Source organism: Abramis brama (genome assembly GCF_963993115.1).
Source record: "Abramis brama genome assembly, chromosome: 4".
NCBI lineage: Eukaryota > Metazoa > Chordata > Actinopteri > Cypriniformes > Leuciscidae > Abramis > Abramis brama.
In genome coordinates this window covers 51,543,010-51,559,725 of record NC_139966.1, presented here as the reverse complement: position 1 = coordinate 51,559,725, position 16,716 = coordinate 51,543,010, and the positions used below count along the sequence as shown (strand labels likewise).

General features: G+C 36.9%; 2 protein-coding genes across 9 annotated transcripts in view; one reads left to right on the top strand and one right to left on the bottom strand.

The window, feature by feature from the left end:
- Window positions 1-3,845, top strand: part of utp20 (UTP20 small subunit processome component) — a 34,875-nt gene extending 31,030 nt beyond the window's left edge. Inside the window, exons 57-62 of the mRNA XM_084112642.1 lie at window positions 167-348; window positions 442-513; window positions 1,323-1,628; window positions 1,743-1,869; window positions 2,869-3,014; window positions 3,496-3,845. Of these exons, the coding sequence (XP_083968768.1) occupies window positions 167-348; window positions 442-513; window positions 1,323-1,628; window positions 1,743-1,869; window positions 2,869-3,014; window positions 3,496-3,651 (989 nt within the window). The 3' untranslated portion in view covers window positions 3,652-3,845. The remainder of the gene's footprint in view (window positions 1-166; window positions 349-441; window positions 514-1,322; window positions 1,629-1,742; window positions 1,870-2,868; window positions 3,015-3,495) is intronic.
- Window positions 3,846-3,852: 7 nt separating this feature from the next.
- arl1 (ADP-ribosylation factor-like 1) lies at window positions 3,853-16,492 on the bottom strand. Of its 8 annotated transcripts, XM_084112649.1 has the most exons (13): window positions 16,377-16,462; window positions 15,263-15,346; window positions 13,418-13,780; window positions 12,891-12,946; window positions 12,524-12,587; window positions 12,005-12,082; window positions 8,149-8,246; window positions 6,149-6,267; window positions 5,063-5,200; window positions 4,897-4,978; window positions 4,706-4,817; window positions 4,444-4,622; window positions 3,853-4,359 (listed from the first exon to the last, which is right to left on the bottom strand). In XM_084112649.1, the coding sequence occupies exons 9-13, from the start codon at window positions 5,151-5,153 to the stop codon at window positions 4,329-4,331; spliced, it is 495 nt and encodes a 164-aa protein (XP_083968775.1). In that variant the 5' UTR covers window positions 5,154-5,200; window positions 6,149-6,267; window positions 8,149-8,246; window positions 12,005-12,082; window positions 12,524-12,587; window positions 12,891-12,946; window positions 13,418-13,780; window positions 15,263-15,346; window positions 16,377-16,462; the 3' UTR covers window positions 3,853-4,328. The 8 variants fall into 8 exon arrangements, with proteins under 8 accessions (XP_083968775.1, XP_083968772.1, XP_083968774.1 ...); XM_084112646.1 differs by having other exon boundaries at window positions 12,891-13,780; window positions 16,403-16,492; XM_084112648.1 differs by having other exon boundaries at window positions 12,900-13,780; window positions 16,403-16,477.
- Between the last annotated feature and the right edge of the window lie 224 nt (window positions 16,493-16,716).

The following is a 16,716-nucleotide window of genomic DNA, read 5'->3' as shown; positions in this document are numbered from 1 at the left end:
ACAGCGCCCCCTACCAGGGATTGCCGGAAAAATTCATCAATAGAGGGAAAGCGTTGTCATAACTGACAGAAAATCTCATCAATGGCAGGGAAAGAGTTAAATAAACATGCACTTATGAAGCAGAGCAAATGACAATAGTGATCTTTCTCTCTCCCTCTCTCTCCAGGACATATTGATTCCCATCTGCGTTACCCTCATTCCTGGGTTTGGCTGACCGCCTCTCAGATCTTTGGTTTGCTGTTTGCGGCTCATAAACCCGAGGATCTGCTGGCCTTATGGAGTTCTCAGGAGAATAAAACAATACACCCTGTAGCCACTGTTTTCATCACAGACAACCTTTATCACAAGGCAAGAGTCTGAGGACATGCACTTAAACCCCTCGTTTCACAAAAACAGACTTTAACGAACTAATTCCTCTTTTTTCCATTTCTAAACCATTAGATGAGAGAGCTGGTTCTGTCCTTCTGTTACCAACTGCAGTCCAAGTTCTTGGATATTTCTGCTGGGGAGCAGGTAGAAGATAATGAAATATGTTTGTTGTTGTGTTTTATAATATTTCTATTTAATAATATTATATAATAATTTGATTTAAATATTATTTGTGTTGATGATGTTATAATTAGTATCAGGGTTATTATTGTCGTTAACTACAAATAAAACTAATAAAACCTTTCTCTTAATTGAAATAAAGCTGAAATAAAATAGAATTAAAATAAATATTATTTAAAATAAAATAACTTTTTAATTAAAAATTACTAAAAATTAAACTAAAATGAACATGCAAAATATATATATTTTTTTTAATCAAATTTCAATTGAATAATTCAGTATATTAATAAAACTAAAATAACGAGTATAATGAGTTTTTTATTTTAAATTTAACATGACAGTGAACCTTAATTTTAAGGTTTGAGCTGTATTTTATTAATTACTTTATATAGTGTTTTCAATTTATGTTACAGAATATCTAAACCTTTGGATTTCTTTATTTTTTATTTGATAAAATGTAGACATTTATAAAATGCAACTGTATAAAATGTAAATGTAAACTCTTTAATGATTTTAATTGTTAGATTCAACCACAGGCCAAAATCCATACAGACATTAAAATCCCTTCAGACATTATTTTCATGCTGAATTAATATTATGTAAAAAAACAAACACTTGAATCGCGTGTTGGGATTGTCTGGCTTTGGATTGGCTGGCTTGTCTTCGAAGGGAGGGGTTTTGGAGGAGGGCGTGTGATTGAAGTTACAAAAACTGCTGAAACCGTTCAAAGCATCTGTGATGGTGATCTGATCTGTTGTGTGTTCCTTGATCAGGTGGTTAAGAACTTGCTTTATGTGGCCAAGGTGATCTACCTCATCTCACCAGAGTCAGATACCGTGAACCCAACTGAAGAACAGGAGGAGGTACTAGAGGATGCGGAGGATGAAACGACAATTAAAACGGAGGAGAATGAAGGGGAAGAAGAAGAGGAAGAAACGACAGATAAAGCGGAGGGGAATGAAGGAGAAGAGGAAGATAAGGAGCAGAAGGACAAGCCACCGTCTCTCCTCTGGGTGATGAATAAGCTTTCATTACTGGCCAAAAGAGAAGCCGCAGACACGCCTAAAGAGCCTTTGAAGGTGAGTGTTAAATCTGTCTTTGTGTTTAGACTTGATGTCTCCAAATGAAACTGATAGATTGCTGGTTTGAGGATGTCCCGCTCAGTGATTCTCTGTCACTTTTCTGTTTTTTAGAGAACTTGTGTTTTTAAGTTCTTGGGAGCCATAGCTGTGGATCTCGGAAAAGATCGGCTTGGACCGTATCTGACCACTATCATCGCTCCTCTCTACAGAGAGCTGGACAGCACATATGCAGACCAAGGTCAGTCCACACACTATCAATAGAAAAAAAACTACATTTAAAGTCCACGTGAACCGGAAGTTGCAAACGACTTTTCTCCAGTGTTGTGACGTATTTCCAAGTGAAAGGGAATATTGAACAGAGGGCAGGGTTTTACTTCAGCACTCCTCCTCTGCATCTCTGCTCATAGCAGACTAACGGTTTGAGGCGAGTGGTTTAGTGTTTTCAACCCAAACTGTCGTCATCAGAGAAGGAACGCCATTCCAGACCGGAAGTAACTTTTCAGATTTTGATTAAAGATTCCCGCAGCAAACTATTTTTTTCTGTGTATTAACTTGCACGGATTAATTGTTCACCACAAGACTAGTAATATGCGCTAACAAAGTAAATGGGGTCAATTTTGATTTCATGTCGACTCTAAGAAACAAATCTCTTTAGTGAAGCTCTTCAATATTTAATAATTATTGTATCATATTTGATGTTTTATTCTGCTTGTTTTTTGTAATGTGTTGTGTACGCTACAAGTATTAGAAAGGCGCATTACAAATAAAATGTATTATTATTATAGTAGCATTTTATAATAATTGCTTACTTAATGGATTCACTAACAGTGGGCTATGTTATTTTTAAGTACTTATTTATCTTTGTTAATATTAGTTCGTAAAAAATCAAATTGCTTATTGTTTGTTCGTTAGTTCACAGTGCATTAACTAATATTGCTAAATAAAACGTAGAATTTTTAAACATGTATTAGTAAATATTGAAATTGCCATTGACTAAGATTAATAAAATGTGATGAACGTCACAATGCATGAACTACATTAGTGTTCATGAAAAAATTTTTTTTATATTTTCAATGTATAACCTGTATTGATTTAAGCTTTTTAAACATTTTAAATCCCATCAAAAATGCTGTTATTATTGGAAGTAAAATAAACATTAATCTAAATTCTCTACCAGTGACTATATGGCTGAAACTGCCCTTTCATGAATAGTTTGGGTGTTTTTGTCATCTTTCAGACCCCACGCTGAAGAACCTGGCTCAGGAGTTGATCGAGCTGTTGAAGAAGATGGTCGGTCTGCAGCAATTCTCTCTGGCTTTTGCAGCGGTGCAGAAAGAAGCCGCCCAGAGACGAGCTTCACGCAAGAAAGTCAAGGCCGTGCAGGTAAGAACCTCCGAAATACTGCTCAAGTCTTCCCAGAACATTTGTGTTCGTCTTAAGTGTGTCATGTAAATATTTCCTCCTCTACTATTTAGAGACAACTAAGTAAAGGCCCATTCACACCAAGAACAAGAAATAGTGATTCGGTTTTAAAAATCACTCGCAGTCCACATCACAACTATAACACTATCATTGGAATCACTTTCAGGATTTTTTTTTCCAGCTGATGAATGATAAAAACTTGACAGCCAGAGTCCATTCTGCTTTAAAGTTCTTGCACATTTAAAGTGGCAGACAACAAAACTGGAGCTTGCGCTTACAATAAACAGAGCGTTATTGTGTGTTGGACATTATTAGAGTTAGAACTCTTGATGTGAAAGGGCCTTAAACATTTGTTGGTTAATTGCCAGGTTACACATCTTTTAGTAGAAGTATAAGTTAAATAGTGATCATGTATTCTCCCCATATCTTTCTCCCCCAACAGGCTGTTGTAAATCCTGACCTTGCTGCAAGAAAGAAGGTAAAGAAGCAGCTCAAGAAAAATGAGGCCAAAAAGAGGAAAATAGAGTTTGTGCGTACAGGACATAAAGCAAAGAAACATAAGAGCAGCTCACTGAGGAACTTGGCCATGCTCAGTTGATCCATTTTGCTGCTGGTTAATGTTTTTTTAGCAAACTAATACTTTAAATGTATACAGTAGAGCAGAGAGGGAGACTGCAAGGGACCCTGGGAACGTTACCTGAACCCTGTTTTCAGTGGTAAGGGGACTGAGAGTCGGTATCAATATATGGATTTGTGCAATGTTTTTAAATAAAAAAAAAACTTGCAAAAACACCCCAGCTGTTGTTTGATGTTATGCATGATGTAATGTGTTGACTGCATATTTATTTCACAGCCATAACACAGGAGTGCGCTCCCCTGTACACGTGCAAATATAAATATGCCATTACAAATCCAAAGCATACAAATGACAGTTAGTCTTAATTAAATATCTACCCATGTAATATTAAAACTGAACTCATATACCAGCTGCAACGATTATTCCGAATCGGGGGAAAAAAGGCTACATTTAAAAAGCAAACACCTTTGAGATTTCAAACGTAGTGGATACAGTTCACCAAAAACGATAAGCAAAAGGGGGGAAAACATTTGAAGAGTTCGTTCATAGTCCATTCAACACCGCTCGCCTCACTTCAGTCTCTCTGTACTAGACAGGAGAGAGGATGGTCTTCACACAATAGGAAGAAGCAGTCACTGGTCCAAAGGACACCCAATAAGAAGTCTCTGAAGTTCCTATATACAAGATATTTAGTGCATTTACTGCCGGCTCTTCAGTGACTCCACTAGCCTGAAATATGAAAGAACAAGGTGGTATTTGGTAAACAATGCAAAATATATGTATTTAAATGTTTAAAAAGGAAATCAAACCTACCATTCCATTGCCTCATCCAGGCCTGTGCCTTTAGTAGCAGATGTCTTGAAGATCTGCCACTTCCGGTCTTTGAGCGCAGGTAAACCGAGAGAGTTGGCCACTTCAGTAGGGGTCATGGCCTGTTCCATGTCCTGCTTGTTTGCAAACACCACCAGGATGGCTTTCTTGAGCTCCTCCTCCTGAAAGACAAGAAATATCATGTTCAAATGCACTGATAACAATAGAACGTTACGTGATGTAATGGAAACCACATCTGACCAACCTCCAACATGGCCACCAGCTCAGATTTGGAGATTCCCATCCGGTCGCGGTCACTGCTGTCCACCACGTAAATCACTGCATCTGTGTTGGAGTAGTAGCACCGCCAGTACGGCCTGGGGAGGAAGAACATCACATCTTCAGCTAGGTTTCTCTTTCTTAATAGAATACATAGCAAAAGAAATAACTTCTTGCCTGATACTCGTCTGTCCACCGAGGTCCCATACTTGAAACTTCAAGTTCTTGTATGTAACAGTCTCCACGTTAAAACCAATTGCTGAGTAGAAAAAATTGCTAATTAGTCCACAGTGCATCATGACATGTCAAACGTTGTGTATATAAATCTGTCATTAACACATACTAGGAATTGTTGTGACCACTTCTCCCACTTGAAGTCTGTACAATATGGTGGTTTTTCCAGCTCCATCCAGACCCAAAATGAGGATTCTCATTTCTCTGGTGCCAAACAGACCAGAGAAGAGGCTGGAAAAGAACCCCCCTATAAAAAAATGATCATTTTGTGAAAATAAGTTGGAGATTTAAGATTTTCAACATTCAATAACACCATTTTAAATCAACACGACCATCATACTAAACGCCTATCTCATATAGGATTTATACCTAACACAGTCGAATAAAACACTTATAATAATTATGAAAAAAAAACTGTTTTATAATGAGTGTTTCAATAATATGAGTTTAGCTATCCGCAATGCTAACAAACAAACTAGCATCACCAACGTGATGAACAAACGTCCCTTTGTAAGCACGTAAAAAGGCGTGCCAGTAAATTACACTTTAAGATAGATGCATAAGCTGTCTATAATGTCCAACAGAATATGTTTTAAATCACGTAGACCTACCCATTTTAGATGAATAACTATATTAGCGCTGTCTTTCTGACGGAAAATCCGTGCAAACACTTCCGTGCTCGAGCTACTAAATGACGTGTCACACAGCCACGTGCACGAGCCTTTTTAGTGTCGATTCACCATTCGCACATTCGACACACATTACACCGATCGAATCCACTGTTGACGGATAAATAATTTTTCAATATAAATTAATTAAAGGTATTCCTCTTATTATTTATGCGTTGAAGCGGGTGTACATGTAAAATATATTGTATTTATTGAATTATATTTTTATTCTCACTTGTCATCTCAAGTTTGTTTAGAAGCACCAGACCCCTCCATGTTTTGAGGCATTTAAAAACAACTTGAAACAACTAAAAATTTAAAATTCTCTAAATTACTGGCAACATACACGGATTTATCCCCCTGAAATGTATTTTAATTTGTGTTATAAATAGTTTACATTTGCTTTACATGTTTTTTTTTACGATGCTGCTTGATCTTATTGTTGATGTTTGTTATTTGGAAAAAAAGAGCTTTGGTCACGGGAAACAGCGCCACTGTGTGTTGAACATGGGGACTGTAATACAAACCCCTTCATCAATCCACTTGTTTGTGAGACACATTTGCTGCTGCAGTCACACCAGTTTCACAGGATGAGGGTTACCATCTAACCACGAAAGAGTCACTGTTGCGATTTGATTTTCCAGCACTGTGAATAAAGGCAGACAAAGAACACTTAAAAGAGCCAACAAAGTAATTCACTCAGTTTTCATTAAACACCAGATCAAACTGGAGCATAAATAAATCACAGATGGCTGTTTATTGTGTCTAAAATGTTACGGCTCATGTATGCTGGCTTCCAATTTTTTCTATTAACAGATAATGTAATACCATTAAATATAAAATATCTTTGTGTTATTATTTTATTAAATTGTAGGGCTTATTTTGTTTTTTTTATGGAGAGCTTGGTTATTCAGACAATTTACTACAAACCTTCCTTTTTATTATGCAAATGTGTCATTAAATATCTACATATTTATAAAACTGATCCGAGATCAGGTAAAAACCATATAAGACACTGGTTCATGGGTTCACAGAGATCAGTCACGTGACTTTGGCAGTTTGATACTGGTTCAAAACAAATGATTCGCAAAGGTTTCGAAGCTTCACGAAGCAGTGTTTCTAAACGTCCATTCCTGAGTTTAGCTCCAACCTCGTTAAAAACACCTGAAGCTAATCAAAGTCTTGAGGATTACTAGAAACTTCCAGGTAGGTGTGAAGGACTGTTTCTTATTCAAATAAAACGATCTACTTGAATAAACAAGATGTGCTATTTATTTATTTAAGTTTGAGTTTGACATATAATTAATGTATAAAGTTCTTAATAACAGCACTTATGATTGTGTGTACATTTAGTATTTGGTAATATTTCAGTCACTCGTTACTCATTTCAGTTTCTGACTAATTTTTAATCGTTTGATGTACATGTGACTCACATAAATGTCATGAAGACATTTTTTCAATCATATAAAAATTACACAGGATTTTTCTTCATACAAATGAACACAGATAATGTGCAAGAAATTGTCAGGTGATTCATGTTCTTAAGTAAAATCGGACACAGTCAGGAACACAAATCCACTCTAAATGTTCTTAAGTAAAATCGGACAAAGTCAGGAACACAAATCCACTCTAATACAGATTACAAACAGGTGCTCAAACTAAACATAAGAAGAAAGATCAGTGGGCGATCAGATGCTTATTCTGTGTGAAAGTCCCGAGTTCAAATCCCATCAAACTTTTAATAAAACCCCTTCCAGAACTCCACAGAACTGTTGCTCAGGAAATAAAGCGTAGCATTTTCGTCATGGAGTCCTGAGTTCAAATCCCACTATTTCTTACATTCAATTGTTGTCATTGTCAAAGTGGCCCAAACGCCAGCTTTCAGTGTGAAAGTCACAGTGGTGCAGTGGTTAAACACACACTCTCTAGTGTTGAGGCTGTGATAGAGGTGAGGGTTCAAACCTCACTATTGTTTACATTAAATTAATGTCATTATAACCAACAAAGTGCCCGAAACGCCAGCCTTGAGTGTGAAAGCTGCAGTGCTGCAGTGGTTAAACACACACTCTGGTGATGAGGCTGTGATAGAGGCGAGGGTTCAAACCCCAGTTCAGCTTTTAAATCACAGAGATCCTCATCCAGGCGAAAAGTGAAATATAAGTTCCAGCACATGTCTCAGCAAGAGATCTGTGGCTCACAGGTAAGAGCGCTGCCTCACGGGTTCAGAGGTTGCTGGTTCGAGTCCAGCCAGATCTCTGCGATACGAGTGAATGGTGTATGTGTGAAGGGGCGGGGATGTTTCGGGTCCCCCCCCGAACCCCGTCACAATGTCCAGCAGGGGTTATGCTTCTTGATACAATGAAAAAAAAAAAAAATTAGCTGACTAAAAATTTTGGCCCGCCATCCCTTCCCCACCTATTTAGGTTCCCATCATTTGCTTTGTAAAGGGGCAACCCTCCAAAAAGAAAATGATGGTAACCTACATGTTTAGAGCCAAACAACAACATTCACACGTTAGAAGTCTTACCTGTCCATCAGCAGAAGTCCATCATTACAGTGAATGTCTGTCCACACGGCCCAGAGCTCTGCTTCTGATGACTGGACGCTCCAAACACATCCCGTATTCTGTAGAGGAAACATAAACACACACATTACTACATGCTGAATAACTAAAACATCACAATTTAATATCTAAACAATAGTTAAATGTAATCGGTTACATAATTTAAAGTCCTAAAGCTGTACAGTGTAAAATATATAATACATAGTATGAATGCTGAATCAATAATAATATTTTGGTTTAATCTACTGTTCTTTTAATTAAGTCACTGTCTTACAGGCCACAGAACTACAGGAACATAAGAAATAGAAACAAACACCCTTCAGTTGTGAGTGCTGACCAAAAAAAAAAAAAAAACATGTTTTTTTTGTTTATTGCAATTTCTACATTATTCGGAACTTTTAAGGTCATGATGAGGTTTAATTCACCATAAACAATTAATAAAGAAAAATAAGATCACAAATCTAAGTGTTAACGGGTCATAGGTAGTTATTTAATAGATTATAGGTAATAGATTTTTACCTGAGGTTAGACTGCAATGACAGAAAAAAACAAGATTCTTACTTCATAATATGAATATCAGAGGACGATTCATTCAAAGATTATAAAGCCATTGCAAAACAACAATTCATTCGTTATTCTAAAAGTCTGACAGTGAGTTCAACAAGAGAGCAGAATGTAAACAAAGTCTGTGATAAACCTTCATAGAGGATGACCTTCATTATAGCCTTCATAACTGTCAAATAACAAGACTTAACGTTAAAGACCACAACAAAATGAACGTTTAGTGCGTTTTAGTTCATGTTCGTTCATTTTATAGTCACAATAAATGCAACATTCAATCATCACAATATGAATCTAAATAAACTCACATGAGCCCTGCTATGAAATATCAGAAGAAAGCAACAACACATAACTACTTAAAACTTAAATAATGATTTAAGAGCACAGAATAATGACCCAAAGTGTTAATAATAAGATAATGCAAGAGAAAAACACTTTATCTGTAGTTTACTTACATGACAGTTGAGTCGCTCGCGTGACATCTTTGCTTCCTGAACTTTATCGCAGCGTGTGTCGGATTTGTTTGTTTATGGGCTGAAATATGTGTCGTTGAGTGACATTAAAACACTGTCATCTGCAGTTTATATAGTTTAAACGGTGCGCACGTGTTGTGGCCACTGTAACAAGCGTCATGTTGTCAAGCATCAGAAGCTGTCAGACTGAACCTGAAACTCGCTGACGCCGCCTAGAGGAGCGGATGGAAAACTGCACTTCAGTTTGAAACGACATGATCGAGGCGGCGGCCAGTTGTAGGTGAGGCTGAAATATCCATTTCATATATTTTCCGAAAAATCTATGATTTTGTCACGGTCTCGACCAGCAGAGCAACATGGATTTAGAGAATAGAGAACAGTTTTAGAAAATGAACCAGATCAGCTCTCAACTGATGGGGTAAAAAGATGAAATGTGTTGAACTCAAAGGCACGTGCTCAAAGTGTAAAGATATAAAATACGGTTCGATGTTCTTCTGTTTGTGAGTTTTTTGTTTGTTTGTTTGTTTAAAGTAGCTGTTTGTCTGTCTATAGTTATTTATAATGATATACATCATGTTTGTTCACAGTTAAACAATGCCCTCGTGTTGTTGTGTCAGTTCAAGTAGGTTTAAGCAGTTTTTATAATAAAGCATGATTGGGTATTTGAAACATAGGACAGATCAAGACAAATCATTACTTATCAAAATGACTGTCTAAATCTATAAACCAATGCAACTGCTAATATTACGACTAAAGTGTTGTGTCTAATAGTGTATTTACTGATTAAACAGACACAGGCTGAGACCAGAATAGTGTGTCAGCTGCTCCCCCTTGTGGACAATAAGTGTGTCTGCAATGATATATGAAAACAGCAGATGTAGGAGGACATGGGTTTTAAACACCTGCACATGGTAAAAGCTCTATGTCGCTTTCACGTCGTGTAGTAGAGAATGAATTTCATTGGGAATGCACCTAAATTGCCCTCCTAAGGGTAGAAATCCACAGACATATATACATTTACACACAGCAGATAAAATATAGTAATACATCAGTAAGTTCAGAAGTTGATATTCAGTCCAACAGCATTGGGACTTTTGTGTCTGAGTTCCAGACAGACTGTCAGATTATTGTGGAGATTTTACACCGACTCTTTCTGCAGGTTACATCGAGACGCCAGTAGTTGGCGATAAAGTGACATTCATTCAGTATCGAAACAAGTGAGTGACTCAAGAATCATTCATTCAACTGATTTGTTCAAAACATGATTCATTTAGCCATTGCAGGCAGAGAATGTGTCTCTATGAGCCAGAGCTGATTTTAGACAGCATTTAAACACAGTTAAGTGAAGTATAATATCGGTCAATGCAAATTATTGCAGAAATGTTTGGCCATGGAGACAAGTAATCTGCAAACAGGTCATGAATGATAAATTATTTGTCCTACAATTAGTTTTTACTGACTAAATACAGCATTAATGGGATCATGCACTTTCAAATCAATGCAACATCTGGTAAATAACCTCTTAATTTTTTTTCTTATTAGATGACTTCTGTTGGAATGGATCTACAGTGATGACTGTTTGTAGAGCTCAACTCCAGTCCTGGGGCCTCATTTATAACCGTTGCGTACGCACAAAACAGGCCCTGAAAGAGGCGTACGCCACTTTCGACGCATAAGTTGTGATTTATAAAAACAAACTTGACGGGAAAATTTGCGCACCTGCACGCAAACTCTGACCATGCGTACGAATGTTTTGGAGATGGAGCAGTTTGGCGACACCGATGGTGAGCTGGAGTTAAGTGTCTTTTTGGTCACTTTTAGACAGAAAATCTAAAGAAAATTAAACATACAGAAAGATAATACAAATATAATTTCACTCACCAAGCCTGTCACTCGAAGCAAATATCCATCCCTTCTTAAATGTCCGCGCCAGCGAGCGCGTTGGGCCGTTTAGTGAAACTGACGCAAATAACAGTTAAATAAATAAAATAATGATTTAAACTATGTTTTACTTCTGATATAAACATTTAGATTAAATATGCCATTCAAATATTTAAACACTTAAACATGAAATCATACTGAGAAGTTACAACATTTTTTATATTCAATCAATAGAAATATTTGTTGTGGATGCGATGCTTTTGAACACTTTTCCTGTGGCGTGCTGTGTTTTAATGTTTTAACCACAGAGATAATTGCTTATAATGATAATACCAGATTGTCTGAGAAATTGTTTAGTGCAAATAATGCACAAGGTCTATCCGTTTCCATTAAAAATAGAAATCAATTAAAAATACAATTCGGCCAGTGGAAAAGATTGAGAAAAAAACTTTCTCTGAAATGTATTTTACACTATTTGATTTATGTATTCAAAAACAAGGCAAGGATAGGCAACTACTTGATTTTTATAAATGTAATGTGTCTTGTACCGTTAAACGTTATCACGTGGATGAATAATTATATGCAAATGATATGCAGATGAGGATCTGCATAGTAAAACTAGGCGTTGTAAGCTCCATATATGGTTATTTCGGGGAGGAGACGCATGTGCGCACAATCTTCCGCTGACTGGGATTTATAAGTGAATTCTGTGCAGGTTCTGGCGTACGAACGGTTTTATAAATCTGAATAGTTTTTTGCGTACGCCATTTTTGGCTTTCGGGCGCACGTACACTTTTAGTAAGGATCCTACGCACAGTTTTATAAATGAGGCCCCTGGGAACCACAGTCACCTAAACTGAGGTTTATTTGCCTAAACAGCATGTGGGAAAACAAGACGCTCTTACCGCTCACAGTTTAGAATGTGTCGGGTGATTGTCCATGACCTCTTCTATCCCGGAGCGTAGGAGAATGTCTTTTTCTGTCTGTTCGAGAACACAAAAAAGGTAGTGAGTGGGAAAGTGGGTATCATTAAATCACATCAAATATGAAGTGTGAAGTGTTTTATTAATTTGTAAGTTTTTTGTGTGTTGTTAAGAGGGCTTGGTTAATCAGGCCAGTAAGATACAATTAACTTTCACACTCCATTTTTCTACACACGTTTGTCATTAAAACTGAACCTAAACTATAAAAGTGACCTGAGATCAGTTAAAACTCTATATTAGCTGCTGGTTCATGAGTTTACCAGGTTAACGCCACCTAGTGGTGAAACAAATGTTTCTAAACAGTATGAAATGGCGAAGCATTGTTTTGCAGCAATCAAATGCCAGTTTGACATGTGCTCTGAACTTCTGATTCAAACAAATGATTGGTAAAAGTTTCAAAGCTGCATGAAGCAGTGTTACATATAAGAGCTGTAGACTCACCGGTGTCAGAGTCCCGACATGTCTTGATCACACTCCCTTACTTTCCCATCTCTGCTCTGCTGTCCTATGAATAAAAAACATTAAAAAGTTGCTCAAATACAGTCGAAACAATGAAATTATTTCATACAAATAAAAACAAAATAATGCTAGAAATGATTAGGGGAATCATATTTATAAATTACTAAAAAATCATATTGCTAAAAATGTAAACATCAAGGAAATTTAGTGATCTCTGTCTTTAAAAAGCAAAAACAAACATGCAGACATCAGTGGGAGTGATAAAGAGATGTGCTTCCATATAGGAAACAGGAATCCAAACCCCATTAAAGCTTATAATGTTTTGTTGTTATTAAATCATACAAAATACCTCAAATACCTCCACTCTATGTGAAACCCAAGGTGGTGCTAGTGGTTAAACACGTCCTTAAATCACAGAAACAAAAAACAAGCCGTGCCTCATCAGAACTTCTGTGCTGCAGAGGATGATCATTTGCCTTCAAACATGAGAGTCTTGGTTCAAATCCCAAACTGACTTTTTCCTTCAAATAAAACAAAGCTATCAATAAAAATCCATCCATAACACCCTTCAACTCAACAGACTCAGTGGCTCAGTTGATAAAGCGTTGGGGTTTAATCAAGGAGACCCAAGTTCAAATCCCATTCTAGCTTATGTTGAATTGTTGTGATTATATCAAAGAAAGTGGCCAAAACACCAGCTCTCAGTGTGAAAGCCACAGTGGTGCAAGTGGCTAAACACACGTTAGTTGTGGACAAGGTTGCGCTGGCGGTATGGGTTCAATCCCCACCTCCGCATGATTTATTGTAAAATCTCAGGCCTCATTCAGGTGAAATATAAGTTCCAGCACATGTCTCAGCAAGAGATCTGTGGCTCACAGGTAAGAGCGCTGCCTCACGGTTTCAGAGGTTGCTGGTTCGAGTCCAGCCAGATCTCTGCGATATGAATGAATGCTGTGGTGCGAGTGAGAAGGTGTGGGGGATCATGTCGCCCTCCCTAAGCTCCCGCACGATGTCCAGCAGGGGTTATGCTTTTGACTGGAAAAAAATGAAAATGGGTAATAAAAAAAAAATCCTCCGCCATCCCCTGTCCGCCGTGGCCCTTCAAAAAGAAAATGATGTTAACCAACACATTTACATGCCAACAACACACACTGACATGTTAGAAGCATGACCTGTGCCTGAGCGGATGTCCGTCAAATACACGTCACTGGGTGTAACGGTCCAAACGCATCTCTTATTCTGTGGGGCAAAGACATAAATCAACAAAGAGGTTACTCCATACTGATAGAAATTAACAAAGAGTTCGCTCTATATTGTATAGAAACATACACTTTTATAATACCACAAACAATTTTAATTTACATATTTATTGCCCCAAAAAACACAATTTTTTATACCTAAAATAATTTAATAATGTAAGTCTAAATAATGTAAATTGACTACAAAACTTGAATTCCTAAAGCTGTGCAGTGTCAAATGACAGATTATATTAAACCTCAGTAATACTGTAATAATTCAATATACTCTTCATCCTAGTTTAGTTCTGATGATGCTATTAAATTATAGGGGTGTAAATCGGACAGTTAATCACGATACGATATCGATTCTCTCAGCCAGCGATACGATATTTGCCGATACCTCAAAAAATTCTACGATACGATTCGATTCAGGGCTATATTGATCGATTAATCGATATTTAGATATTATGTGCCAAGTGTACACAACCAGTTACGTTTATTAACTCACACTAATACATGCAAAAATATATAACATGAAAGTTTAATTAAACTCTTTGAAAATTGCACACCCTCTCCCAATTGGGATATTTACAAGTTGTTTGTTACAAGTAAAAAAAAAAAAACATGATATATGAAAATGAACAAGAACGGAGTTATCTATAACAGAAGAGTTCATTTGCAAAAACAGATAACTCCGTTCTTGTTCATTTTCATATATCATGTTCTTTTTATATATATTGTGCATTTGAATATCAATCAAACTGCAGCTGGGTTGTTTTGATTAAGTAATAATAACAAAAAAAATACAGGTAACTTATAAAATTAAAGTACATTGAAAGTTTTTTTGTGTGTGTGTGTGTGTGGCAAAAGCAGATAACTCCACATTTCATGTTTCAGAGTTAAACAAAGCCAAGTAATTGCTATGATACATAATACGCAAGCAGCCTTGTCACCTGACCTGAATACTGCGCACTGATTCGCTAAAATTCGCTTGTCGTTTCTGCTGTAAAACATGAACTCGCGATGCCTTGACAGTGGAAAATACCGGCTTTTGTGACAAAGCAAGGGTTCAGTCAATCTTGTCAGGCGTCTATTTCAGCGGAGAAAAGTTACGTGAGGATGTGGAGTGTGTCAAAATAAAGGTACAGTATATCGATATTTTATGTGTGGTATCGATGCATCGTATCGTTAGACGTTTGATCGATGCATCGATCCATATCGATGTTTTGTTACACCCCTTATTACTTTAATACATGATGCTACACTATAATAAACAACTGTCTTTATGTTTTCACAGCCTCTGGTTAATGTACTGCAGGATACTGGAAAATTTAGCTGTCTAAAAATTTTGGCCCGCCGTCCCTTCCCCACCTATTTAGGTTCCCATCATTTGCTTTGTAAAGGGGCAACCCTCCAAAAAGAAAATGATGCTAACCTACATGTTTAGCGCCAAACAACAACATTCACACATTAGAAGTCTTACCCGTCCATCATTACAGTGAATGTCTGTCCACACGGCCCAGAGCTCTGCTTCTGATGACTGGACGCTCCAAACACATCCCGTATTCTGTAGAGGAAACAAAAACAAACACAGACATTACTCCATTGCACATCAGATTTTAAAAGTCAGTCTAAATAATAGTTCATAAATATAAGATGTCATAATTTAATACTGTCTGATAGACATATACGAAATATTAAGCACTTCAGCTCTACTAAAGTATTAAGCAGCAGAAACATCAGAGCTTCTCTATGGCAAGCCGTTTTAGCTTAAATTGTACCCAGCGTTACTCGGTGTAATTGCATTTTTACTAGTAAGAATTCAATTAGAGAGCTCCATAATTAAAAATGAATGGAAGTCAATGGAGACATATGACTAGTAAAAATTCATTTGTAGAGCTCTCTAATTCAATTCTTACTAGTAAAAATGCAATTACGAGTAACGCTGGGTACAATTTAAGCTAAAACGGCTTGCCATACTTCTCACTCCAACTGACTCTATTAACAAACATCAATCCAGTAGATTATTACCTACAGTAACACTACAAAAACTGCAATGACTAAAACACCATTCCTTATTATTCTACTTTATATTATAAATATCCATTAACAGCTTACAAATGTAACGCAACAACATTTGTTTTTCTAAAGCTGTCAGTGAGTTCAGCATGTAAACACTGTCTGTCTGTGATTAACCTTCATATGAGATGCGACTGCCTTCATATATAATTAGCTGTTGAATAACAAGTACCTTGGAAAACAACCAGATTTAAGGACACCATTATCAATAAATTTTTTTTTTTTTTTTTGCTTTTAGTCCATGTGCGTTCATTTTGTAGTGTTCAACACAATCCATAATAATAACATGAATCTAAATGAGCTGACAGACGAGCCCTGCTATGACATTTCAACAGAACTAATGTATCAATGACTTTTACAAAACGTAAGGACTTTTATAGCGCGTGCAAGTCATTTTACAAGACAATTTCACTTTGTGCTGCAGGATTCACTAGCGACACTCGATTCCCGCTTTCTATCGCAGCGGGTCTCTCTTTTGTGGAGCTGGATGCTGTTTAAAGACATTAAGTATCTCTCACTGAGCTGTTATCTGCAAAATCTGTACTTAAAACTGCACGTGTTGTGTAGACTGTCATCATCAAGCGGCGTCATGTTGTTGTGAAGCATCCGAAGGTGTCACAGTCAGAGTGAACGTGATTCTACTTGCGCCGCCTAGTGGAGAGGATGGAAAACTGCACTTCAGTTTCTGTCATACAGTCGTGTTATAGTGCCGAGAGATTGAAAGTTGGTTGAGTTTACGTTTTAAATAAATTCCGAAACATCTCGCCTGCTTTAATATTTGCAAACGCAAAGCAAAAGTCTCTATTTATTTTGTACACTAAGACTAGGTGAAATACGTGTTCATCAGCTCCATCTTGT